General features: G+C 34.6%; 1 protein-coding gene and 3 long non-coding RNA genes across 6 annotated transcripts in view; 1 reads left to right on the top strand and 3 right to left on the bottom strand.

Moving 5' to 3' along the window:
* The window catches only part of LOC126764199 (protein lin-7 homolog C), a 32,569-nt gene extending 16,979 nt beyond the window's left edge, over nucleotides 1–15,590 (bottom strand). Inside the window, exons 1-2 of the mRNA XM_050481993.1 lie at nucleotides 15,441–15,590; nucleotides 15,122–15,388 (exon numbers count right to left, since the gene is read on the bottom strand). Of these exons, the coding sequence (XP_050337950.1) occupies nucleotides 15,122–15,388; nucleotides 15,441–15,477 (304 nt within the window). The 5' untranslated portion in view covers nucleotides 15,478–15,590. The remainder of the gene's footprint in view (nucleotides 1–15,121; nucleotides 15,389–15,440) is intronic.
* Nucleotides 15,591–19,035: 3,445 nt separating this feature from the next.
* Nucleotides 19,036–27,882, bottom strand: LOC126764286 (uncharacterized). 3 transcript variants are annotated; one of them, XR_007667890.1, is made up of 7 exons: nucleotides 27,710–27,882; nucleotides 22,065–22,194; nucleotides 21,935–22,008; nucleotides 20,079–20,110; nucleotides 19,975–20,024; nucleotides 19,297–19,364; nucleotides 19,036–19,230 (listed from the first exon to the last, which is right to left on the bottom strand). It is a non-coding gene; the product is annotated as an uncharacterized LOC126764286 (long non-coding RNA). The 3 variants fall into 3 exon arrangements; XR_007667889.1 differs by having other exon boundaries at nucleotides 22,069–22,194; XR_007667888.1 differs by having other exon boundaries at nucleotides 21,935–22,003; nucleotides 22,069–22,194.
* LOC126764343 (uncharacterized) lies at nucleotides 21,305–21,889 on the bottom strand. The gene is made up of 2 exons (XR_007667956.1): nucleotides 21,853–21,889; nucleotides 21,305–21,570 (listed from the first exon to the last, which is right to left on the bottom strand). It is a non-coding gene; the product is annotated as an uncharacterized LOC126764343 (long non-coding RNA).
* Nucleotides 23,894–27,483, top strand: LOC126764298 (uncharacterized). Its single transcript, XR_007667904.1, has 4 exons — nucleotides 23,894–26,288; nucleotides 26,349–26,523; nucleotides 26,597–26,881; nucleotides 27,109–27,483. It is a non-coding gene; the product is annotated as an uncharacterized LOC126764298 (long non-coding RNA).
* Nucleotides 27,883–27,900: the final 18 nt, after the last annotated feature.

Here is a 27,900-nt window from a genome sequence, read left to right as displayed (position 1 = left end):
TGGTGCAGAGGCATGGACGATGACAACATTTGATGAGTAGACGTTGCGAGCTCTCGAGAGAAAAGTTCTACGAAAGATTTATGGTCCGTCGCGCGTTGACTACGGCGAATATCGCATTCGATGGAACGATGAGCTGTATGAGATATACGACGACATTAACAAAGTTTAGCGAATTAAAAGGCAGCGGCTACGCTGGCTAAGTCATGTCGTTCGAACGGACGAGAACACTCCAGCTTTGAAAGTATTCGACGCAAAAAAATACCACTGAAAGAAACCTACTAGTTTCCTATATTAATCTTGCGAATCGCCGTTCATAACCGCACGACGTATTTTGCTAAAAATCGTCGATACTCTAAGAAGCTAAGTAGCTTGTGACCACAAATGCAAAAATCGACATATTGTAGTGAGTCATGACTCAGCGCTCATGATGCTAAGGTTTATAAAATCTGTGCAATGTTTCTTGACGAGTCGAAGGATTTCAGTGGGTTGCAGGTCTAAAAGAGCTCAAAATCAGAAATCAAATGAGAAAATCACAAATTTTGTTGTGATTAGCTTCAAGTCCGATTGAATTTTGCACAATATTTTATTGAATGAAAAGGAAATGGAATCAATATTTGTCGATCAAGAAATTCGAGAACCCCATTAATCACCACCATATGATGTTTGACTAGTAACACAATGCGACAGCATTATTTAAATTTGTAATTTTATTCAGTTAAAACTAAATTGAATCATAATGTTTTTAATTTATATAACATAAGGGTTGATATTTTTTTACATTTGTGTAAAAGCGCAGCAATGAATTAAATGAAAATTCGCTCCGTTATTAAGTTCGGTTTCGCTTGAACTATATCTCCGTTTACTTCTTGTAATTCATCTTTATACTCAATAATAGCTGTTTTCCGTGCATATTCTTTCATTTTTTGAAGAAACCCAACCGTCTTGTTGTTATTTAAATTTTCATGTTGTTTAGTGGTAACTGGAATAAGAATTTCACAGTTATAGCGACTTCGACAATATATTCGAATATACAAATTGTGTTGTTTTCCAGCTGATCCGAAGTAATAACTTCGTTATCGTCAAGAATTGTTACTTATTCAGACTATAATTCGTATGTTGAGTTTGCTGATTTGCTTTTAAGGAATCGTCTTAGTGTAAAATTTTCGAAAAATCGATTTTTTTTGTTACATTATCGGATATACTATCCTGTAATAAACATTCTCTCAAATCTTGAAATCGAAATTCAAATTATTACGGTCGCTACAGCGTTTCTTGTAGAAAGGGAACAGAGTGGAGAACGTAGCGACTCCAATCTTTGAACGGTTTCCACTCTTGAAGGAAGAGTTTTGAAGGCATCTAGCTCCAATTTGGAGATAACATTTTAACGTCATTCTCTATCGCGCTATGGAAGCCTCGTACATGACCTTTGTTTTACGTGTCATTTCAACCATTTATTTAACTATTATACACCAAATAAATAAATATAAGAAAATCATTTTGTTTTCGTCATGAATGTATTTATTTATAAAAAAAAATCCGGACCGATTAGTTAGTTTCAACATTAAAAAAAATAGCGAAAACATGTGTTTTTTCGGAGGGTCACACTGAGACGATCCCTTAAAAAAGATGTCCTGCAAACTATAAAAATGGGAGCACATCATAGACAATTTTTCTAAAAGCACAAAATTATTTAATAATAAAAGACTAATCTAAAAAGCCGGCACGCAGCTGTCCCATTTTCCACAGCTCTGGTGACTTGTATACGGTGCGCACTTTCGTACCAAGCTACAGTATTTTACGATGCCAGGGTGGATATAAACAAAATGAGAATAACTTACTTGAAACAACGGATGCTCCTGCAAGTAGTCTAAAACTTGACCAACTTCTGTATCAGTCCATTTTTTTTTGGGCTTTTCACGGCGCCTTATTTTTTCTCTTTTGAACTTCTGTAACAAAAAAAAGTGTTTATTAAAATATTTAGAAAATATTAGCATTGGAAACTTACAACGTCTAATAGTTTAACCATCTTTTTAATTGTGATCAGCTGTGACAAATCACAATTACAATAAGGCCGCACCGTTGTATTTTCTTACACTCTTGTATTTGAAAGGCACGTACATTTTTTGTTGGTTTTTTATTACTTTTTTTATTAAAAATCACGAATATAAAATACAATGACAAATACAACGGATCCCGAATACACCTAGTGAAAAATTGGCTCCATTACGATTCTTTTGGCGCCGCGATCTGGAGTTACGGGTGGATAGAGGAGGTTCTCCGAATTTAAAAAGGTCAACAATTGTATATAACAAGTTAACATTCACAGTTTGTGTGGTTACATTCATGACGAATACCAATGTTATCACATATTGTGTTCTGAAAAACTAAACAAACATTTTTCAGTTTACTATATAAGGGGACAATGGTTCAAAAGGATTTTTATTTCATTCGTATAGGTTATATGTCATATCTTATTTTTAAATAGAGAAAAGTTATATATTATTTCGCATTTATTTTTTTCTGCATCGGCAGCTTTCGGTCGCGTTTCAAAAAAATAACAATGGTCGGTTGAACACCGAGGTGTTCAAAGTTCTTTTAAGTCGAACTTCGTTCTGCACTGACGGTCTTCGACAGCGCTTCAAAAAAAAAAATAACCTTGGTCGGCACAACACCGGGGTGTTCAGAGTTCTTTCGTGTCAAACTTCTTTTTGCACTACCGACTTTCGGCCGAGCTTCAAAGAAAGAATAATAAAGGTGATAAACAGAAATTGATTTTTTTTTTTCACGATACAAAATATGGCAACACTAATATTTGTGATAAGTCTAAACACATAAATCTTTTGAAACTGTACTAGGTGCACAAAATAATTTTTAAAATATATTTATTTTCTTAAATAAATACACAATAAATGAAAATTTAAGATATATCGGGTGATTTTTTAAGAGCTTGATAACTTTTTAAAAAAAAAAACGCATAAAATTTGCAAAATCTCATCGGTTCTTTATTTGAAACGTTACATGCCACACAGCTCGCGATTCTATGGCCATTTTGAGGGAAAACTTCGGAGAACAATTCATCTCAAGAAATGGACCCGTAAGTTGGCCACCAAGATCATGCGATTTAACGCCTTTAGACTATTTTTTGTGGGGCTACGTCAAGTCTAAAGTCTACAGAAATAAGCCAGCAACTATTCCAGCTTTGGAAGACAACATTTCCGAAGAAATTCGGGCTATTCCGGCCGAAATGCTCGAAAAAGTTGCCCAAAATTGGACTTTCCGAATGGACCACCTAAGACGCAGCCGCGGTCAACATTTAAATGAAATTATCTTCAAAAAGTAAATGTCATGAACCAATCTAACGTTTCAAATAAAGAACCGATGAGATTTTGCAAATTTTATGCGTTTTTTTTTTTAAAAAAGTTATCAAGCTCTTAAAAAATCACCCGATATATTCAATGAGTACAGTGTAATTAAATATATATTAATTGAAAAATGTGAGTGAAATAGTGTTTATTACTTTTACAAATTTCTTAACTTTAAATACAAATATTTTCCAAACTACACATCTGAGTCGGGTATATGCGTCAAAAGAATCGTAATTTTGCAGAAAAAATTATAATAAAGTTTGAAATTGTTGTCATATCTTTTAATATAGCAAAAACCATTCGTCAGTCACTTTAGATAAATGAATTTGAAATCAAAATATCACAAAACCCATGGGAAAAATGTAGAATATAATTCTCCGAATTCGGAGTTAAAATAAGTATATACGCATACAGAAGGTTTCCCAGAATAAGAAAAATAATATATATATGCCATAAAATATGACTTTTAAAACATTTACATTTAAAGTTCTACTATTATGCCATACGTGCTTCTTCAATTTATAGTAAGGGTATTCTCTTGCTCTTACAAAACCCTTGCACGGTGCAAGAATTGCATATATTTCCTCTTGGTGCACCGGCACAACAACAAATACACGCAGAAAATTATTTGCAATGGCTGTAAAATATGTCAGTCTAAAACCTATGTATATGCATACTATATAATGTCACGTAAAAATATAATTGCAACCCTGTTTTAGCTGTCATTTTACATAAAGACATATTACGTTGTTAAATTGTTGAGGATGGTAAGTTTTAAATAGATTTTATTATTTCTATTTAAAATATAAAGATTTGTTACAGTTTTTCTTTGTTAAAAATGTATGCAAAAGGTGCGCCAATTCACAATAGCCATGCTTAATAGTCATTCACAACAAATTGACCGAATTAGCCATTCATATATCACTAGATTCTGCAATGGGTGCTCTCGTGCCTTTGTATATTTCGGTATAGTATTTTTGCAATCTGCAATCTTGCATGAGCAAGCGAATACCCCTAATGAATTTTCCATTTATATTTTTAACTTTGCTAATACTTCACTAATTCGCTTCTACATATTTAGCTTGTAATAAATAGTGCAAAAAAACCTTTTATTATGTGAAAAAGAATTGAATAGTTAAATATTGATCAAAAGCTAATTTTGCAATATTTAATATAAAATTTATTTGTAAAAACCAATTAGGGATGGGATTTAGAATAGCATCTACATATTTCAGGGTTAAAATTGGTATTAGTGGAAAGTGAACGTTCTCCAGATCACGAAAATATATATGTATTGTTGCCACTGACTTATAGTTTTTAAGATATTTGTATTGAAAACTTAAAAAAAAAAAATCAATATTTTAACTAGTAATTTCTATATTTTAATAGTCTTTTGCACTTATATTATGCACTTTTCATTTATTAACATAATATTGCAAATAAAATTTTAGTTCAATAATACCCGAGACATACATGTAGTAACAATACCATATGTGTGTTACCAAATACTAGCAAAATATCATATGATCAATGTAGTATTTTGCTGGTAACAACACTATGATGTTTAATTTTTGTATTTGTATAAACATAGCTAAAAAAAACAGGTAACAAACTTTGCTAAAAGCTTTTACAAAAAAGCTCTTCGTGATATTGTCAAAATGACTTAAAAAATTAAAATAGAAATAGAAAAAAACATTTTTCACAATTTTTCTTCCAAAAAAGCAGGAAATGACTAATTTTATGTGACGAATTTAGAGAAACTTTAACCAAATCGCTTTTTTGCGATGAAAATAGATTAACTTTAGAGTACTTTAAATAATTGAACTTATTTTCTCCATAACACATAACAACATATTTATTGTTTAAAATATTTTTGAAATATTTAATGCCTATGAAACAAAGCTAGTATTTGAGTTTACTACATTGTCATTTGTGTCACCAACGTAGTAAACAGAATACCATGATACCTTTACTATGGTATTGTTACTATATGTCCTTCTCGGTTGTAACTTTATTTTGGTTAAATTCTGTTCATTCGTCCTATTTGTCAACGAATGAAAATAATAAAAAAAAATTAATAGAAAAAATATTTTGTAACTAAATTAAATAAAAACAAAACACATTTATGGTTGATAAGTGTGTTCTATTGCTTACAAAAGCTTCTTTTTTACTAGCGCAACACCTCTTACGCGATTATAGCTGAGTTAATAAAGTCGTTTTTTCTTTTCGCTACGTGGCGCCAATTGGGGATTCCAAGCGAAGTCAGAGACCAATGATATCAATATCTACCTGCTCGATTAAGTTCTGCAGCTCAAATTATTTTCTCCAGCACCAGGTTGAAGAAATCGCACAATAGGACGTCGCCTTGTCTAAAACATCGTTTGGTTTCGAACGGCTTGGAGAAGAGTTTTGCGGGGATACCAAATTTAGACATCTCGACGTAAAGGCAGCTCCTTTCCGACGAAGAGGTGGTGTGTGCCGTTTCTCTTTTCACGGGTCTTTTCCAAAATTCGGCACATGATGAATATCTGGTCGGTTGTTGATTTTCCGGGTCGAAAGATAGGCACAATTCCGATTTCTTTGGCGCCGCGATTTGAAGGTACCGTTGGAAAGAGGAAGTCCTCCTGATTAAAAAATGTATAGGGTTGAAATTGTCTACCTATCGCCTGAAATACGTATCTCATGGCAAAATGTATAAAACAAAAGTTATTTGTCAAGTCATTTGCTACCGAAATGTGATCATGGCCGTAGGACGAACCGTTCTCGAGATACGAGCGAAAAGGCGGCGCGCCACAGCGCAAGGTGAAAATTGTTGCAGCTCTCAGCTAAGCTGTATTGGTCACCCAGAACCCACCGCGTGGAGGTGGCTGCTCTTCGGGTTCCTCCCAAGCCCAACCCAACCAACCAACCATATGTCAGGCTTGTTTTAGTCTGAATCTGTGTCAAATTTATTGATAAAATCAGATTTTCTACTAAACTTTGGCACTTGCTGCCTAGATTTCAGTGTAGAGCGTATAAAACGATCACGAGATTGGGGGCCAATAACTTTAGAAGATGCCTCTGTCACCAGTTTGACGGTTCTCTCGACTGCCACGGTGTGAGAGGGGAATTCACTAAATTTCCATACCTCTGCAGTGTCTCCCGACAGCCCTTTTATGAGTTCTTCGTTAGAAACTGAACAAAGAACTGGTGGAACAGTCAAGGTAATAGTCTTCCAGTTAATCATATCGTAATAATTATTAGCTTTAAAATTCAGCTTTGGCACTTTATTACATCTAACCCTTCCATTTAAAGTGTCAGACTCTGCTTATCTATCCGTTCGTCAGTCATCATACTAAGGAGAATGTTTTCTGGAAGAGCAAAGAAAGCATTCTGTTGAATGGATGAATCGACAACCTTGCGCAGTTTAGCAGGTAAGTATCTCGACCTTTGAATTGCAGATGGCGCGAGCCATCTTTGATTGAACTGTTGAATCTTATTGAGAACCAGAAAGGTTAGTAAACTGTAAGTATGTACTTGACCAAAATCTTTATATCCTTTGTTGGTTTGTCAGTAGAAATGTATAATCTCAGAATTCTATTTGCACAGGTGAGCCACCGAGATTTGCACATGTTACCTGGATGCACCGACGCTAAATCTGAGGAACATTGACCGAAAATAACAGCTTCTGATATTTTATAGAGATAAGCTTGGTCTGTGCTAAGTTGGGTCGGATTAATAACCTCAGAAGGTAATTGGCAGGATGGAAAACTTTCAAATTTGACAACAGGCAACTTCTCACAATCAGGGAGCAGTTTACCTGAGAATGTATTTGGACTCTTTGAGACACCATCTATGTGTTCGAAAAGAGCACGAAATGGAAGTTCGTTAAAATGTAGAAGACAAACAACCCACTGTAATGGGCTACCTATTCTTTCTTCTAGTTTCCGAATGATTCCACCTTTCCAATCTGTGTTCGTGTTGGTGCCATCAGCACCGACAACTTCTAGATGTTCCACATCAACTGAATTGTCTTGTAAATGTTGCCATATAGTTTGCGTCTCATCCTCAGCTGACCCGGAAGGAGAGGTGACGTGGCCAAAGTAATGACAACCAGGTTCCGCTATAAGAGAAATATGTTCCTCTTTGACAGTGTCGCGGTAGTACTTTTCACCTTCGCTGACTTGTGTAAGTGTATTGTCTTTGCGGCCGTCAAAATACAGCCCATATACAGAGTCAATACTTTCGGTGTTTTGGAGCTTAATCCAACACTTTTTTTTGCCCGACTAATCCTGCATTTGTCAGTGACAAAGCTAGCCTGATCCTCTGTTATCAAACCTGTTTTTTTGGCATTCAGAAAAACAGAAGAAACAATCAAGGCCGCTGCTTTATCACTTACTCCAAATCTTCGGGCAGCTAAAGCAGTGCGTTCTAATACTAGTGTGTTTTGTTTGGTTTTAGAGGATGGAAGAGAAAACTCATCATCATTGTTTTTGGAAGAATCCATGTGCGACGCACCTACATTGTTGTCGTCTGTATGAAAGTCTGGCTGATCTGAATGGTCACGTGTTCTAGCTGATACTTTTCTGGTAAGTGTTGATGTTGAATGACGTTTTGAAAGCTTTACGTTCATTTTTCTTTGTAATCTTTTTTGTTTCAGGTACATAGATCAACACTTCCAATGCGACCAATTCTTCTGGTTCTCTGGTCCAAGAGAAATGGTTGTTCATTGATAGGAACTTTCCTTTCCTTGGGACAAGTGCAAGAAGAAAAATAAATGCATTTACAAGCAGCTATGTCAAATAATTTTCCGGCAGAAGAGACAAAGTCGTCTCTTTTAGAGCTCAAACCTATTGGGTTCCTTAAAAACATTTGTTTAAGAGTCAAAAATTTCTTATGGTATGTGGTGAGCATTTGTACAACTCTGGTGTGTGAAACTATCGGAATAGATGACTTTTTGAAAGTACTTTCAACCTTTTTTGCAACTATTTCTGTAACCTCTTTACTCCTAGGTTCATAGTTGTCGCCTCGGAGTCGCCCTATACGAAATCTTTCAAACTGATAACACAAAAGAACATCCTGGTAAGTAGGTAACTGGGACTCAGAGAGATTTTACGGATATATGCCAAACACAGGACATTTCTGTCTAAATTTAAATTTAGATACAGACATTTTGAGTTCTGTGTTATGTTGAGAGAATATAAGTGATAGCACTCGGCGAAATCAACGACAAGAGTGAAGGAACTCGATGAAAAAAATATTTATGTGGAGACCAGTCCGAACGTGTCGTATGGCGCAGGGAAATGAATGTAAGTGATAGAACTCGGCGAAATCACCGACAAGAATGAAGGAACTCGATGAAAAATATTTGTGTGGAGACCTACCCGAACGTGTCCTTTGGCGTAGGTGAATGAATGTGAGTGATAGCACTCGGCGAAATCAACGTCAAGAAGTGTGGCCGCAAGCCGGTTTTTACCTTGCGCTCTGGCGCCGCATTTTCGCTCGTATCTCGGGAACGGTTCGTTATAGGGCCATGATCACGTATACCATTTCGGTAGCAAATGACGTGACAAATAACTTTTGTTTTATACGTTTTGCCATGAAATGCGTATTTCAGGCGCTAGGTAGACAATTTCACGATTTTAGACGAATTCCCGAAATTTCAAGGCCGGAGTTGGGGTTGAAGATGCAATCCGATCTCAAAACAAAAAGTTGCATTGGAATCAGGATGTACTAAGGCAACTTTTCCGCACTATTAGAAATCCCGAATCGAAAAAAGTCCGGAATCGACCCACCCTAGTGAACATCATGTGTACTACGCGAAAGTACTTCAGTCACATAAATCACATATTACACATATACATATGTAGAAAGAATTTTTTTTATAGTTAATATAGAAAAAAGAATCACGCGAAAAAGCAAACAAAGAAAAATGGTTAAAAATCCTACATATTTGCTGTTTAAGATGTGGCAAGGCTTGTTTTCCTCATAATTGTAAACAATCTAACCTTTTCAACGATGAGTGTGCGAAGTGATTTTTAAATTAGTAAATTTAGGTAAAATATACCAAAATAAAAGTGAAATGTGAACTTAGTTCAATGTTTAGAGTGCATATTTAAATATACAGAGTGAAAAACGTGAAAAAATTTAGTGATACATAGAGAAATACCATGTGTTATTAGTGCAAATTTTTGAACTTTTAATCGTGAATATTTTAAGAAATAAAAGTTATTTTTATATTATTTTTGGATACTTCTTCTCTGGAGAAGCTCCCCTATCCGCACATTCCCCATTTATACGGTTTTTTTACCCCTCCGCCAAAGTAATCGGAATCGTGCCGAAAGACACACTGATAAGGTCCAACCAGTTTGTTGACGGTGAGTTTTAATCTTTCACACAATACGCTCGATAGAACCTATATGCGATGTTTAGGAGACTTATCCCACGTAGTTGGTGGCGATTGTGAGATCTCTCTTTTTGTGGATTGGGCAAACCACACTGAAATTCCAATCGTTGGCCTGCTTTCGTCCAACCATATTTTACAAAGAAGCTGAAGCATGTCCCTTTCAGTGCTTCGGCTCCGTGTTTGAATAGCTCGGTCGGCAATCCATCGTCCCTTTTCGCTTTGTTGTTCTTTAGGCGGGTAATTGCTATTCAAACTTCTTCATAGTCAGGTAATGGAACGTCTGCTCCATCGTCATCGATTGGAAAATCGGTTTCACCTTTCCTGGCGTTATATTTTCATTGCCATTCAGCAGGCTGGAGAAATGTTCCCTCCATAATATTAGTATGCTCTGGGCATCAGTCACTAGATCACCTTTGGGGGTTCTACAAGAGTCCACCGCATTTGTTGATGAGTGCTCTCAGAGAGCAGAATTGCAATTCGACTAGCAAATCGGTCGACTTTCTGTTGTGAGTGCAGCTTTTCGACGTCGAACCTCTCTTGTGTTTGTTGCTGCCCAGAAGCGGATGTGGTAGTGGTCCGAGTCAATGTAATGACCTCAGAGCGTACAAATGCCTAAAGCACTGAAGACGTGTCTTCCATCTATCATAACATGATCACAAATGCCTAAAGCACTGAAGACGTGTCTTCCATCTATCATAACATGATCGATCTGGTTAGTGGCTTTTCAATCCGCAGACAACCAGATATCTTGATGAAGTTTTTTATGCAGGAATATACTATTACAGATAATCATATTTCAGGCCCCGGCGAAGTCGATCAGCCTCAATACATTTGGGGATGTTTCATCGTGGAGGCTGAATTTACCGACGGCAGTGCCAAATATACCTTTTTTACCCACCTTGGCGTTAAAGTCGACAAGCACGATTTTGATATCGGGGCGGGGGCAGTTCTTATAGGTGCTCTCCAAGCGCTTATAGAAGGCATGTTTGGTCACATCGTCCATCTCTTCCGTTGGAGCGTGGGCGCAAATCAACGATATGTTATGTAGACTTGTGCCCTATTGCGGTTTTCAACCCAACTGCATTTCAGTAGAAGTTTAAAAATTCGGTATTGCCAACTTCAACTCAATCCGTAAAAAAAAAAATTGCGGTTGAAGTATGATCGAACTTTTCAACTCTGTACAAGTGGGGTTGACTAGTATATAAATAAGTTCAACATTCGTGCAGTGAAATACAAAAAGATATTAAAGAAAAATGGAGGACGGGTAAAATAACTATTTTAATTAATGTTAAATTAATTTTAATTAATATTTTTTATAAATTTTTAGAAAAAATAAAGTTGTAACAAAAAAGCAATTCGAAAAATTGGTTGAGTTAATGGAGAAGTTTCCAGAAGTAGGAAGAGGAAAGCCACAATTTGGAAAAAATAAATTCAAATTGAGGTGCAGCGCCTCAAAATTGCTAAATTAAAATCTTCGCAAAGATTTTAATTTTTTTTGGTTATTTAAGACACAAAGTAATATTTTTTTTATTTTATTATTAATTATTCTGGAATGAAGTGATATTTTATATTTTTGTACCGAATTTTTAAACTTCGACTGAAATGCAGTTGGGTTGAAAACCGCAATAGGGGCATTTGTTTGCAAGTGAAATTTACCTCAGCTAGGTAGAAAAACCCTGGTTGGTTCCTAGCGGAACCACTAGGCACCCGAACTTCAAAAATAAACAAGATGAACTAAAAAAAAAACATTTTTATTTCGATGTTGGTCAATGTTTTTGTGTGCTGTTGCATGTCGATTTGTCTTTTTTATTGTAAGACAAGGATATACAGGATACACCACAGAAATATATACTACACCATTATTGGCTTTAGTTCTGGTGAAATACAGCAAAGCAGTTTTTTTCTGGTGTAAAACACAAATGTACTCCACATTTTCGACATCGTACTTTTGAACGAGATGTGCAATTGGGATTCTTACATCGCGGCTTTCCCTCCTTCACATACTCTGGTAATTACCTAACGTTATCTAGGCGAATGTCACGTGGTGGTAGCGGACCAGACATGGGGCGTTGACGTTTTGCAGATATTTCTACTTCCAAATTTGTTCGTCGACCTATTCCAATTCTCATATCAGTACCAGATTTTGTCAGGCACTGGGCAACTTCTGACACAAATTAGTGCAATACCATCTTGGGCTCAGTTTGATTGGTGTCCGCATGATGTCGCTTAAATAACATCCAGGCATTGATGATAGCCATATCACACATGTGGTAGAATAATCGGTTTGTCCACTTTCGTGATTTTATGCGAATATGACTACGACCCAGTGACGAATCCAAGAGGTCAACGCCGCCCATGTATTTGTTATACTCGTGGATAACGTTTGGACACTGAATGCTCTCTGTAGTTTTTTTCTTTTTGTTGTAACGTGCATTCGCAGGCGTTTCACCATTGGCCGCAAGATATGGCTTTATTCCAGCCATTGTTGAAGCCATGTTGACAACTTTATTGTCATTCCAAGCCACAGTTGTAACATCAATTCCGTGAAATGAAGCAGCGTATTCTTCCCAATCACCACGATTTTTAAATTTCTGCTGTAATTTGCACAATGGAATTCGTGAACGGCGAATAGTCCCAAGTGAATAGATGCCTTGTGTTCGCAAATATACCATAAACGGAATCGAAGTGTAATAATTGTCAAAAAAAATTGCATGATTTACAAATCGCGGATCCGAGCGGGCTAATCTGACAATATTTGCTGACGCACCCAAGTTTGGTTCATTGTCTTGACGGTGGTCGTCATCGCTGGAATAAATTTCAAATCCGTAGCGAAATCCGGAATCATCGCACAGTAGGAATAACTTATCACCCCATGGGTGTGGCTTATCTGGTATGTATTGTTTCATATAGTGCTTTATTTTCGTCGCACAGATTTGCTCGTCAACACATAATCTTGGTCGCATTGGAACCTTTTTGAAGTTCTTATTTAGTGCCGTGAGTATTGGGCGTATTTTGTACAAACGATCATATCCCGAATCGTGTTGTGGTATTTGTCCATACATTTCAACTGCCTCAGAGACCCGATTACGTCTGCAACTGCGCGCAGCATCCGATGATGTTGATGGCAGTCGCTGGCACGACGCGGAAGACTGGCTTTCACGATTGGAGCGTGTCATTTCATCATTATTAAAATGCAAGAATTGGCGAATTTTATCGCAGCGATTCCTTGGCATACAATCCATGATTGGCTTGAAACCATAGTTACCCCAATATGATCGAATTCCGGGATATTTATACACCGACATATAATAACTGATTCCCATAAAAAGTTTTATTTCATCAGGCGTGGTGTTCAATGGTTTTTCAATGTTTTGTTGTATTGCGTACAAATTGCTCTGTTCCACAATATTTGAAATAATGTCGTCTGACATAAGAAATGTAAAAAACTGAAGCGGCGAATGCAATGCCAATATCTCCGGTGTCAAAGCCTCATCACCTTGAAATCTTATCCAATTAGCGTATAATTGAAGATTTGTTTTTCGCCACAACGGTTTTTTGAATACATCAGACTCTTTGTCAATCCATACGCCTTCAAACATTGTGACATACTTTAGCCATCGGGCGTGATCACCTACAACAACTGGCTCTTCTGCTACATCCATGCCTAATAAAGATCTTATCTAGAAACAAAAAGCTTTCGTATAAGAGAAAGGGATATTTTACATTGATTTGGTTCACTATTTTCTTCTATAACTGGATTGCCGATATCGACATCTGCAATATCTGCCACATTCTGAACAACAGCTAAGTCAGCAATGTTCTGAACATCTGCTACTTCGTCTTCTAAATCTTCACTACGCAAAGCAGCACTAAAGTCAAAATCGGGGTCTACATCACTGTCATCAGCAGAAAAATCGCCGCCGTCTTAGCTTTCCGACCACGCAATAGAATTAACGAATTCGCTTAGCTCTTCTTCAGTTCGAAAATCACGTATTCTACGAGACATTGCTGAAAAAACTACAAAAAAGCCATAGTATAATCATTTTGTATATAATTTCATATTTGCAAAATTTCGTACTCCGGGTGCCTGACGGTTCCGCAAGGAACCAACCAAAAAATCAAACAAATCTTACAAACAAATAAAATTTACTTACCTATAAAACTTATCTTAGCTTATTTACACTATTATTTAAACTTTGAGATTTTTTCCCATTCCGATTTTAACGAATTATTCACAAAAAAATTATTGCAAACACGCGATTTCACAAAGTTCACTAAAAATGCGGTAGATGCACTCAAAACTTCCGCGCCGCGCTTCACAAAAAAATAACCATGGACACCCTTTTCTTATTGTGCAAATGCAGAGAATTTTAACTAAAATAAAATAATTAAAATAAAACTTTATTTACAACAAATATTAAAAATATTAATATACAGAAACGTAATAACATAACATAATACAAGTGAAAAAGTTATTCACAATATACAAATTATCAATGTAAAAGTTGTCAATTTTTTAACTTTAAATGCAAATATCTTTAAAACTATAAGTCAGTATTTCAGCATTTCATTCCTTTCCGCGCTTTAAAAAATAACTCTGGCCGGTCCAACACCGGCAAGCCATCCACAGTATTTTAGCATTGAACACCTTTTCGCGTTCACTTCATACATTTATTGCTAAGTGGGTTTAATTTATTCCCTTTTGTTCGTGCTTTCTCGGTAATTTGACAGTTCAAATTAGGCAGTCATTTTGGTTTTTCGAATTATTGAACTCAATGCAGAAAAAGGTGTATTTTATTTAAAGATTTACAAACAAATTAACCATCAAAAGTAATTAAAAACATCACTAGTGGTTTTTATAATTCATAAGTAATATACATATGTGCGTGAAAATGTATCCATAATTGGCTTGGTACAATGCACAACAGATGAAAATACACTAACATATATTTAAAAATTGGCAAAAAAAAGCATTTTTTAAAGTGAATTTGTGGAAAAATTTGTAAACCGATTTTTATAAAATATGTTTTCAAATAAAGTTCGATAATTTAAGCATACATGCGTGTTTAAAATTTTCAATTTGGTTCTTTCGTTTAGGTACAGTGAACCAAAATTAACCGGCGCGATACTAAACCCGACCCCATTTCAACACCGTAATATATTAACTACCATAAGACAGCGACCTATTTATATATATATGCCATACTTTAATTTGGAGAACCTCCTCTATCTGTATATTCCCATTTTAATTCCAAAAACGGTATGATATTTCAAAACCAATCATTTTTACCTCTAATTTGGGGAAGGCTATTCTTATTCTTTTTTTTTAACGTCAATTTTTTCATTAATGTTAAATATGTCTTCGCCTCACCTTCTTCAGTTTTCGGTAATTCAACTACTCTAGGATGAGCGTGTCCTTCACTTGCAGCAAATGCTGCAACAGTGGCTTTAGCTGTGGCCGAAGCTCTAACATCCTGAGAACCCTGAATGTCAACTGTTTCGTATACGTGCTCATAAACTTCTCGGACAGCGTTCAAAAAATCGCTTTGGAGGACTTTCTGTAACGCAGAAAGCTTAGTTGTCGGAAAATCTCCACTACATTGTAATTTATCTAGTAACTCAATGGCTCTCTTTATATCTACAAAAAAAATAATATTAGTTTTTTGCAAAGTAATTACAGTATAATTCACCCTTAGATAAAGTCAGCGGCTCTACTTGAACGGACATCTTTTTTACAACCAACAAATTTCTGACCTTAGTACTTCACCATATAAATAAATTATAACACTGTTTCCCAATAGCACACACACACAGTTTCTCAGAAGTTAGGCACCCTTCTAGCCATCGATAAATTTTTTATTACCAGTCGATTAATTGTTTTACTTTTGCAATAGCTTACTGGTCGACCACACGAGCCAGTAAAGTGTTGGAACAACCAAAACAATAAATATTTGTTATTAACCTCCTTCCTAAATAAACCCTGCAAGACGGATAGCTGTTAGCAAACGTGTAAGGGTCCGAACAGAGTGGCCGCTTGATGCCGAGCCGATTCTTATTGCGAGAACTTGTTCATGCGAGAAACAAGTTTGAGTGTGCATAGTGGATGCGAGAATCAGCGCTGATATTTTATCTATTATTTGTGTTTTATGTATGTTTGTATGCATTTGGGTTTGTTGTTCATTCGTGTTTGTGAAATTGAAGTGAAAAGATATGGATTCGTCAGATGATGAGTATTTAGCTTCGGCTACTGTTTTAAAGTATTTTATCAATAAAAAATCATTTGGAAAACATCTAATAAATGATAAACGAAGTGAATTTGGAGAATTTCATCACTTATATAGTGATTTAAGAAAATATCCTGCCAAGTTTAAAGAATATACTCGAATGAGTGTTGAAACTTTCGACTATATTCTCGAAAAGATTGGTGATAAATTAAAAAAAAAGTGGAGTAATTTTATTAAAGTACCAATATGTCCATGTGAACGCTTGATAGTAACTCTCAGGTAAGAAATTTTTTATGTTTTATATATATGTATTTATTGTATTAATTTAATTTTTATCGTATTAAATTCATGAATACATTTTGTTATAATAAAAAAGAAAAATAAAACAAAAAAATTAAAAATAAATAATATAAATTAATTAAGAAGAATTTAAAGATGAATAAATTACAGTTTCCATTGTATTTTGGTCTGGAACCAATGATGATGAAGTTGATGGTATATTTGTACCTTCAACTGTGGTAAATGAGATTGGTTGAAAACAAGGAGTTGTGCTAAGGTCTTAAGAATTTATCTGGTAGCTTTCAGAAGAAGCGCTGATTGGTGAAGACAAAGGCGCGTATCTTGAAGTTTCATTGGACAGTCTATTTTTAACTTTTGCATACACGTATTTATAAAGTACATTTTGCATTTCCTTTCGAGTTACAAAAAATGCTTCATCTTCATCCAATACAGTCTTTTTTTTCATTTTTTTATTTTCCAGCAGTGCTAATTTTCTTTTTTCAATTTCCAACAATTGGGCAGTGCTGTTAGAGGTATTTTTTTTTTCGATGGAACTTCCCATCTGAACTCGTCATTGTCACACAGATCTCTTGTTTCTTCGACTTGTGAAATGTTGAGAATATCTTCAATTTCTTCTTCATATTCAACCTCTTCTTGGGTAGCTTTTACACTTGACGCTTTTAAATTACCACTTAAATTTCTGTATTTCATTTGGTCCTTTAAAAACAGTAGAGAATTGAAATAAGGCCAACTCGAAGTAATTTGTGATGCGGCATCCCCCGATTTTGGAGTTGGAATTTTGCGTACTTCACATCGAAATTGATCGCGTAAATACTTCCATTTTTTTTAAGTCTTCCTCTGCAAGATCAAATAAAACCATATAATTAAAATATGATAAAAATTATATGCATACATGAATTTAAACAATAATATACAAAAAATTATAGAAATAATATAATATAAATTTAAATAACAATTTTTGTTTTAACTTTCTTATTTAGATTTCTGGCAACTGGAGCATCATTTGCCTCACTAGCTTTTTCGTTTCGGCTAGGCAAATCAACAGTAGGAGCTGTTGTTAAGGAGACAACCCAAGTTCTATGGGATAATATGTTTACTATACATATGCCGCAGCCAAACAAACAATGTTTTCAAGAAATTGCAGAGCAATACTGGAAGCTATGGAACTTCCCAAATTGTATTGGTGCTATCGACAGGAAGCACATACGAATCAAGTGTCCAGGAAATACTGGCTCCATGTATTATAATTATAAACACTTTTTTTCTCTTGTGTTGCAAGGTATTGCCGATTCCAACTGCAAATTTATTGCGGTTGAACTTGGTGGATACGGAAAGCAAAGTGATGGTGGCACTTTTAGCTCTTCTAAAAACTTTAATCTTTTAAAAAGTGGAGAACTACCTGTACCAGGAAATACATGTCTGCCAAACAGTGAAGAAATTGTGTCATATGTATTTCTTGGGGATGAGGCTTATCCCCTTTTAGAATGTTTGTTAAGGCCGTATAGCCGAAAGGAGATAACGGAAAACCAGGAATATTTTAATGCCCGGCTTTCAAGAGCTAGAAAGTACATTGAATGCGCCTTTGGGTTATTAAGTGCAAGGTTCAGAATATTATGGAAACCCATTGAAACGGATCCTTTGTTCGCTGAACTTATTGTAAAATGTATATGCTTTCTACACAACATAATTATTGATTTAGAATGATTAGATGAAAATTTAAAAGAAGAAGTGCAAAAAGAACATTTGGAAAAAATCATAAAAGAATACAACAAACCAAGTGTCAAAAATGGTAGATTAATAAGAGATAAATTTTGTAATTTCGTATGCATGAATAAAATATAATAAATTTCAATGTAACTTACTTGGTATTTTCATTTCTGAAGCAACGGACATCCATAGCTTTTCCACTAAAACACGGTTATGATAACATTTATTTTTCTGATCCCACAAAGCCGGCCGAGAAAAAACTTCACTTAATAATTGTTCTACATTCATTTTAAATAAACCAAAACACACGACTGTACTCAAGAAAAGTTTAACAAGAATGCCATTAAATGATGAATGACAGCATATAATTTTTGATTTAACTTTTTCCAAAGAATTTTATGTCCAAAACTAGCTTTTCGCAGAATTAACAATGTTTTCGGCGCTGGAATACGCTTTGGAACTGTTTTCTCGCATTCAATCAGCTTTGCGCTCTGACCAGCTCGGCGCCCACTATGACCTGTTCGCGCTTATTTGTACTAATTTGTATAGTACCAGTTTTCTCGCATTGGTTCTCGCAATAAGCGTCAGTCGGCTCGGCTCGGCAACAAGCGGCCACTCTGTTCGCACCCTAAGCGACTTGTTATTGTTCACTTTTGCATTCGTTAAAATATTTGTTACTTTTGTTCAGAGAGTGGGAAAAAAATAACACATAGCTATTTGATGTTCAATGGTTATCTCGCTCTAACCAATGGCAAATATCGCATGCTGCCTTGTTCTAACAGAATACATGCATTTGTTAGCAAATCTCTTCACAGTATGTTACGGGTAACAAATTCTTTTGTTAGCGCATAGCTTACCAGTGTGTTATGGATAACTAAAAGTATGTGTTACCCGAATATCTGTTAGTGTTATTATTTTCGTTATCAGTTTGTTACCTATAACATATAAACATGTTAGCAGAACAAGCAGTAACAAGATTATCTGTTACCCTTTTGTTACTTCTAGCAAATTCAATTATTTTAAATAAAATTCAGTTTTTTTTTTAAATCTCGCTTTATTAAATAATAATATCAAAATCATTCGGCAGAAAAAAAATACAAGTTATTTCAGTATAAAAGTTATAATGCTACAAATTCATATTTGTTAAAGTAAAATAAGAAACTTCAACTTAGAACTAATCAACTGGCGCTATGACGCGGCATTCGCGCACTAATTTACTTTGCGCCTGCACCTCGGCCTTCTCTGGCATCTAGAAAATTAAAATATAAAAATTAGCTTCTGTGTTAATTTGGTAATGTAATACTGCGTTACTTACTTTGTCTGTTAGGGACTTTTCAATTGCAGTGAGACGGGTCTCAATGGCATCCAGCTTCTGGATTATATCTGAAAAACATAAATGTATTTTTATAAAGCAAATACTAATATATTTATGCTTAATATTGCTTAGGAGCAGAAATGCGTATATGTATATGATGAAACACTAATGTTGTTTTTATTTTAAACAATTTTAGATATTCTGCATACGAACAAATATCTTGGACGAACAAATGAACATTTTTAGTTATAGAGGAGGCTATCCAGTTCAAGATAATATATAGTTATACTCGCGGGAATATTCGAGATATTTGCGTTTAAAACTGAAAATTACCACTATTTGAAGAACGTATTTTTCGATTTAAAATTAATTTTACACTAATATTTCGCTTTTTATGTTCACACGTCACTAATTCGTGTAAATTTTTTTAATATTAAACTTATTGTTGAATTATATTTATTTCACATCAACTAAAGGATGCAATATTGATCTGAAGAACCTCCTCTATCCGACCATACCCATTTTATTCCCGAAATCCTGGGACGGTATTCTAAAGTCGACACAATTACAATTGTAAATTCATTTAAATTTTTGTATGTATGTATATACATATATATGTATGTAGATATATATTTGAAATAAATATGCACTATTTAATTTTAATAATTTAAAATTTACTCCCTTATTTGTTTGTTGTACGCAATATATTTGAATTCTCCAAATGATTCCTGTAATATTAAAATGTTTAATTATGCACACAACATTCAATTCACAATGCTTACCTTTTTCTCCTTGTGAAGCTTTTTCGATTTCTCTATAAAAAAGGAATTAAAAATATGTATATATATAATAGAAATTGGCACGATTCCGATTACTTTGGCGGCGGGGTAAAAAAAACGAATTTCCATATAAATGGGGTATGTGCGGATAGGGTAGCTTCTCCAGAGGAGGAATATCCGAAAATAATGTAAAAATAACTAATATTTTTTGAAATATTCACGTTTAAAAATTCAAAAATTTGCACTAAGAAAACATGTTATTTCTCAATGTTTCCCTAAATTTTTTCACATTTTTCTCTTGTTATATTTAAATATACACTTTAAAGATTGAAATAAGTTCACATTTCACTTTTATTTTGTAATATTTTACCTATATTTATTAATTTAAAAATCACTTAGAACACTCATCGTTGCAAAGGCTAGATTGTTTACAATTATGAGGAAAACGAGCGTTGCCACATCTCAAACACCAAATTTGTAGGATTCTTAACGATTTTTCTTTGTTTATATACATATGTATATATACATATATACTATACATATGTATGTATATGTATAATATGCGATTTATGTTTAATAAAAATAAATAAGTAAAAATCTATAATAATATTGTAAAATTTATATCATATCGGGGTGACTGAAGTACTTTCGCGTAGTACTCCTTTCTGCGTTGGCGGCCTTCGGCCGCACTTTAAAAAAATAACCCTGGTCGAGCGAATACCCGGGGTGACTGAAGTACTTTCGCGTAGTACTCCTTTCAGCGTTGGCGGCCTTCGGCCGCGCTTTAAAAAAATAACCCTGGTCGAGCGAATACCCGGGGTGACTGTAGTACTTTTGCGTAGTACTCCTTTCTACGCGCTTTAAAAAAATAACCCTGGTCGAGCGAATACCCGGGCTGACTGAAATACTTTCGCGTAGTACACCTTTTGCGTTGGCGGCCTTCGGCCGCACTTTAAAAAAATAACCCTGGTCGAGCGAATACCCGGGGTGACTGAAGTTCTTTCGCGTAGTACTCCTTTCTGCGTTGGCGGCCTTCGGCCGCGCTTTAAAAAAATAACCCTGGTCGAGCGAATACCCGGGGTGACTGAAGTACTTTCGCGTAATACTCCTTTCTGCGTTGGCGGCCTTCGGCCGCGCTTTAAAAAAATAACCCTGGTCGAGCGAATACCCGGGGTTACTGAAGTACTTTCGCATAGTACTCCTTTCTGCGTTAAAATAAAAAAAATATATTGAGTTTCGTTATAAAGTGGTTATATTTTTTGGTTATCTTGCACTAATATTCAAACAAAGTTTGAGTTTTCATTACAAAATGGTTAAATATTATTATATAATATTAGTATATAATATTACATATTTGTTTATTAAATTAAATAAAGAACATATCCATATGAATGGATAGAGGAATTTTTGGGAAAAAAGGCATTTCAGCGAATTTCCTTATTATCACATGGCAGCGCTCCATTTCGTCGTAATTTTAGCACACACATGATGTTCACTACGAGTGTAAAATGTAATTTTTAAAATAAAGATTTCTTCGGCAAAAAAACTGTTAAAAGTGTAAAATGTGGATTTATTTAAAAGTTTATAGTTTAAATTAATTAATTTGAAGTGAAAAATGTGAGTAAAGTGTGTTTAATGCGGTAAAATAGCTTGTTGAAATGCTCGAATTTCGGGAATTTTTGAACTTTAAGGTCGAATATCTCGTAAACTAAGCGTTTGCGGTACCTATAACCCTACATATTTTTTAATCAGGAGGACTTCCTCTTTCCAACGGTACCTTCAAATCGCGGCGCCAAAGAAATCGGAATTGTGCCTAGAAATTAATTATAAAATATTAAATTATCATGTAACAAACTTACTTCTTTAAAATCCAAAATAAACTGCGCTTTTCGTTTTCTTCTTCTTGAAAAATTGGGTATTCGTCTTTCCTATTCTAGCAAGTTAACATTACAATATGTTTAGAATGTCGATAGTTTTTCTCTATCTTACTTACGTAATCTCCCATTCAATTGAAAATTCCAGAAAATGTAACAGTGTTAGTGAACAGCTGAAAATGTTTCAATGTGTTTGTGCAATCTGTTACCTCCGTCTTGCAGGGAAAGCGACAGCGACGAATTCCCTACAAGAATTTAATGATAGAAACTAACACAATAGCAATTTTCTCACTAACACAAATGCATAGACTTCAGAAAGTATTGTATACCTATCCACAAGTAAGAAAGAGACGATTCAGATTATTTTCTTTCAGGCTATGATTACACGTGCAAAACTGAAATAGCTGATATACACACAGTGTAGAGTCAGAGAAACTAAAAACATATGTTCTCTGGACATACACTGTATGTACATATATCAGCCGTTATTTATTCTTATTAAACGCGAAAATATAGTGGAAGAAGAAGAAAAGAACCGCAAACAAGTGTAAACAAGTGCAAGCAAGTGAAATACAATTTTTAAATTTAAAAATTTCGAAGTGGAATATACATATTTTAAAACATTAAAAAAATAAGTGAAATGAAAAGAAGACATTTTGCTAATTGTCTTTCAAAACAAAAAAGGACTTTCCAGTCCAACATAAAAATTATAAAAAAATATTTGAAAGGGGAAAGTGAAAATGAAAGTGGAAGTGTAAGTTCTAGTGCGTTTTTTGAAAGGATTCCTCTTGTAAGTATTAGGGAATTAGTGGAGCAGTCAGTGTGCCGCATGACCGGCGAAGTGATTGACAAAGAGCTGGATGACGTCGCTAGCACTTTTCCGATGGAGTCGCAAGCAACTGTTGCGGAAGTGGAAGATAGACTACAAAGCCAAGCCTATGCCCAAACAGTGGTAACCTAAAAAATTAAATATAATAAGTTTACTACTAGTTACAATACTTTTACTTCTTTTAAGACTGCATTCCTCCACAAACTTAAAGGCGCCAGTGATAATGTGGCTGACGTAATACCTAAGGTTTTCTCAGATGAGCTCTTGGAAGGTTATAATTGGGATGGCAGGTGGAGCAAGAAATCCCTATGCAAGTTGGCACTGGTTTATACCATTTTAAGAAGTACATACATATTCATAATTGCAACTTAATGTTTACTTAAAATGTTTACTAATATATATTTTTGTTTTAATTTAGACGTGTTTCAACAACAAGGGTGTAGGAGTTTCGAGCAAAATATAAAGCGGTCAATACTGCTCAGCCATCACAGGTTAAAGCAGCGTAGTTATGTAAAACAAAAAAAAAGGAAACAATAATTACATTTAAAAACTAAACAAATTAAAACCAAAAAATGAATCTTTAATTTTATATTAATTTGTTTTTACTTTTTGTAAAATTTTTTTATAACATGAATTAATGAATATTATATGAATTAAAATAAATTTATTTTTTTCTAAATAAAATAAATTACAATAAATTAATAAATACATAATTTTTACATGTGCTTACATCATATATGACTGTCACAACTGCATGATATTTACATCATATGCGATAGTCACACATGCCTGAATTTTACATCACATATGATTGTCTCAACTGCATGATTTTTATATCATTGTGATAGACACACATGCATGATGTTGACATCAAGCATAACAGGCATTCATGACAGAGATTTATATCATTAATGACACAAATTTTTATTCTAAACACCGTTGGAGTGAGCAGTGTAGCTATATGTTGTTCAGGTTGTTAAGCCCAGTAAGTAAGAAAGAAATGCAATATCACATGTATACAAAAGTTTTTGTCAACTTTTTCATATTGCCCTTAAAAATGTGATAGAAACTTGCACTGAGTCAGTGACAGAAAATTGTGTCACTAGTGATTGTCAAATGATTGATCATATGATTATCATCGTTCTTGTAGGGATTACTGCCAAAAATCAGTTTCGCTCCAAGGTTTTGCATGGCGCATACTGAAAAAAAGTAACAGCAATGATGTGGGTTGAACATTTCGATAATAATAGCTCGTAAAAGTTTTGATTTTGTTAGCGGATAGTGGATGTTCTTCGGATTCAAAATGTGAGTGTAAAATTCATAAGAACAGTAAAAAAATGGCATACTTTAATATGTTATAGTTTTGGTCTTTTATTGCGAATAGCTCTCGTGCAGTCAAAATCGAAATTTTACCTGTTATTTTCTGCGGCCGATTTTATTTAGGGACGATAGTAAAGGAATGATAGTAGATACGTTAAAAGAGAAATTAGGACAGTCAGGGTTGAATGTTACAGGCAAGAAAAAATTGCAATTGTGTTTGAAGTAAATTGGGTCAAGTAATTATTTTAAGTTTAAACTAAAAGGATATTGTGCTCAGCAGTGAAAAGAGCACAGAAAATAAGTGATTAAAACTGACAGACTATCAAGAGGTATAATACGCTATTGATGTTGCGAAATATAGAGCTAACTGTGGAAGAATTATTATGGGAAAAAGGCGTGCTTACGGCAGTAGGCAGCTTTACGGAAGAGATGACAGCAGAGGGGTTGTTATTGAACGTTACATTTCACGTGGTTAGGGAACATGATAATCCGTATTAAACAATGCTCTGAAATTATGTACATCAGAATGTTCAGTAAACCTTTGAAAGTTTATTGGATGGCAGTGAGGCGCGCAGAAGATGGCTTCTGGGGGTGCGTGTGGTACTGCTGAAATTTTGTTTGTTGTTTGTTTGTGTGAATTGGAAAGGAGTTAACGGTTGGATTAATAGTTACCATCGTTAGAAGCCTTGTAATAGGCCAGTACAGTCTAGTAATACCAGCCGGAATTTGAGCCACGTACAGTGCCTCAGGTGGATCAGCAAAGTGTTGACAAAGAGGTCGCACGTATGTATAAAGAGGGTATTATTCAGAATATTGTGTCGGAACAAGCATCGCCAGAAATGTTAGTTTCAGAGAAAAGTTGAGCAAAAAGGTTTTGTCTTATTTTTCATGAGAATAACGAACAAATAATTCGATAAATTTTCTAATGACTACCATGGGAAAAGCGTTAGACAAAATGGGTACAAGCAGGTACAGTCCTTTTGAATTTGAGGTTTTGATAGCTATAAAGCCTGCATTAACATAACAAGCAATTGTAACACTTTCACTACGACTGTCAAGAAATAATACGTACGTGACAGGAAGATGAGGTGATCGACAAAAATTCAGTTATGTGGTAAAATCGTCAGCTCTGAGTCTCGCATACTGTTATTGCAACCAGTGTGCCACGAGGAAACGAACAATGCTATCTAAGAAATGTCAAAGTAACCCCAGTCAGTGGTATCATCACGTCGCAAAGAAATAGAGGGGTTGAACGTAAAATGCGATTCATTAAGACAAATAGCTCATGGAAATAGAACATTTAATAAAATACAGAAAAAGTTTTAATACAGCATAGACGATTTTGTAGCTACAAAAAAACTCACTTTGGGATGGCTACTAAATTGAAACTGAACTATTTTGGACAGAACAAGGAAATCGCCAACTAGAACATGATAAATACGAGTTCGAAAAAGGAAGGACCGAAGAAGACTACGACACTGGCAGAATATATGAAAAAATTAACTTAATTATTCGAAATGGAATAATAAGTCCGGACGATTGTAGGAATGAAATGGATAATAAACAGTAGTAGGTGGCGACATTTACTGACCGAAAACAAACGAAGCGTCCATTATAACGGATAAGAAATATGTAGCGGTGATTGACTGAGCGATAGAGAATTCCTCCAGCATTAGAACCTGCAACATCGAAGGAGGGGTATTAAGCTTTATAATACACAGTTTTATTAATCTAAAATAATTCTTGCTTTTCATGTCAATTCCCAAATATAAATACTATATGACAATAACTTCGACAGCTATGATTTGCTTGTATTTCATTTCCCTAAGGATAAAGCCGCATTAAAACAATGGATTCATTTTTGTCGTCGGACGGATTGTGGTTTTTGCTGATGTCCCCCACTTAATAAAACTACAAAGAAATCATTTTTTGGATAAGGGCTTTACTATCAATGGAAAAATTGTTAGAAAAGATATAATTGTGAAGCTGCTCTCGCTAACGTCCAACGAGCTGTCCATCACGCACAAACTTTCCCAGAAACATTTGTCTGTGACAGGAGCAAAAAGGCAAAAGGTTAAATTAGCCACAAAATTGTTCTCCCACACAATTGCTCAAGCAATAACTCGAGCGGCTAGTTTAGGTTTACTAGATAACGAAAATTGGGAGGAATGCCATCGACTTTTTAAAATTGTAAGTAATATTTAAAATATTAATTAAAATGTTCATATATTATAAATATTCATTTTATAGACAAATGACTGGTTTGACGTAATAAATGTCAGGGTGCCCAAAGATGGAGTGAGGGAACGCTTGCACGCCTACGGTTTGGCTTTGAACAAATAAAATAATGTACTGGAACAGATGACGGAGCTGGTTTCATCAATGAGAGTCATTGGTAAAAATGGTTTGCTTCCGTTCCAAAAAGGTAATACTCAAGCTACATATATATTTAGATAAGTTGATTTTCTACAGTTTTTGATTTTACTTATGATTTACAGGTATACTCCAAAGCAATAATGCTTTGAAATTGCTGCTGAATGACTTAAGACAGCAGCACAAAATTAATTACGTTTTGACCTATCGATTGAACCCGGACGTTTTGGAAATTTTTTTTGGCGTAATCAGGTCAAAAGGCGGTCTTCACGATCACCCTGATAAGCAGGAGTTCAAATAAAGGCTGCGTTCCTATATACTTGGTCACAACGAAGGAGCGATCACAGAAGAAGGCAATGTTGAAGTCGACAACACACCAGATTTGGAAGGAAATTACTTATCTCTATCCGGTAATTATCAAAATATTAAACGTACATAGTATTATAAACCTAAAACTACAGAAAACATTATTATATAAAATTGCATTGATGTTAACAAATGCAAATATGCACTTACATACAAACTAAGTTTTTGCATACTAACCACTGTTTTTTATCCTAATTATACTAATAATAATAACTAACAATTTATTCCATTTATTGATACACATGTATGTATGTTTATTATATTTTTGCAGGTAATATTTTTCAACGTGTGTCAGTCAAAAAAATTATGACTTGCAGAATTTGGCAGGGTACATCTGCCACAAACTCGGTAGAGACAACCCCGAAATTTGTGCCAATTCCGAAAATTGTTCGTCCCATACTTGGGTGGATCACCTTTCAGAAGGAGGACTCTCAAAACCAACAGATATGTTGATGGAGCATATGAGAGCCTTGCAAGCAATATTTGACGACGTCAATGGTAATGATTTGCATATACATATGTATGTACAAATTACGTCCAGAAACACATAGATTTAAGTGATTTTGTAAATTGTAGCTCGATAATAAAAGAATTATTTTTCAGAGCTAAAATGTATTTTAGGATTCGTTCCTTAAATAAAAACATAATTGAACATATGTTTAATAAAAAAAGGAAATTAAATAAAACAATAAATTGATACTTGGTTACAAAATATTCAATCTTTTTATTTACATAAATGTATAAGGTTGAAACAAACACAGCAAAGATTGTCTCTTTTTAAATAATACAATGAAAATTCATTTAAATGAATATTTAGGTAAATGTTCACTATAAAATATTCACTTATATTGATATCTTTTATTAATATTCACTTATATTGATGTCAAATTTGATGATATTCATGATTTTGTATGCCTGCAATACAAAATTGCTTCTTATTGCAAAGAAAAACAACCAACTGAAAATCAGCTAATTGTAAGTTGGTCAACCGAGACGTAGATGCGCAGAACGAACAAAATTAAAAACTCGTCATTGCGCAATCTTGTTTCTATCATTCTTGCTG

This window comes from Bactrocera neohumeralis, unplaced genomic scaffold (assembly GCF_024586455.1).
Source record: "Bactrocera neohumeralis isolate Rockhampton unplaced genomic scaffold, APGP_CSIRO_Bneo_wtdbg2-racon-allhic-juicebox.fasta_v2 cluster09, whole genome shotgun sequence".
NCBI lineage: Eukaryota > Metazoa > Arthropoda > Insecta > Diptera > Tephritidae > Bactrocera > Bactrocera neohumeralis.
The sequence above is the reverse complement of the archived record's forward strand: the minus strand, read 5'-3'. Positions and strand labels throughout refer to the sequence as shown.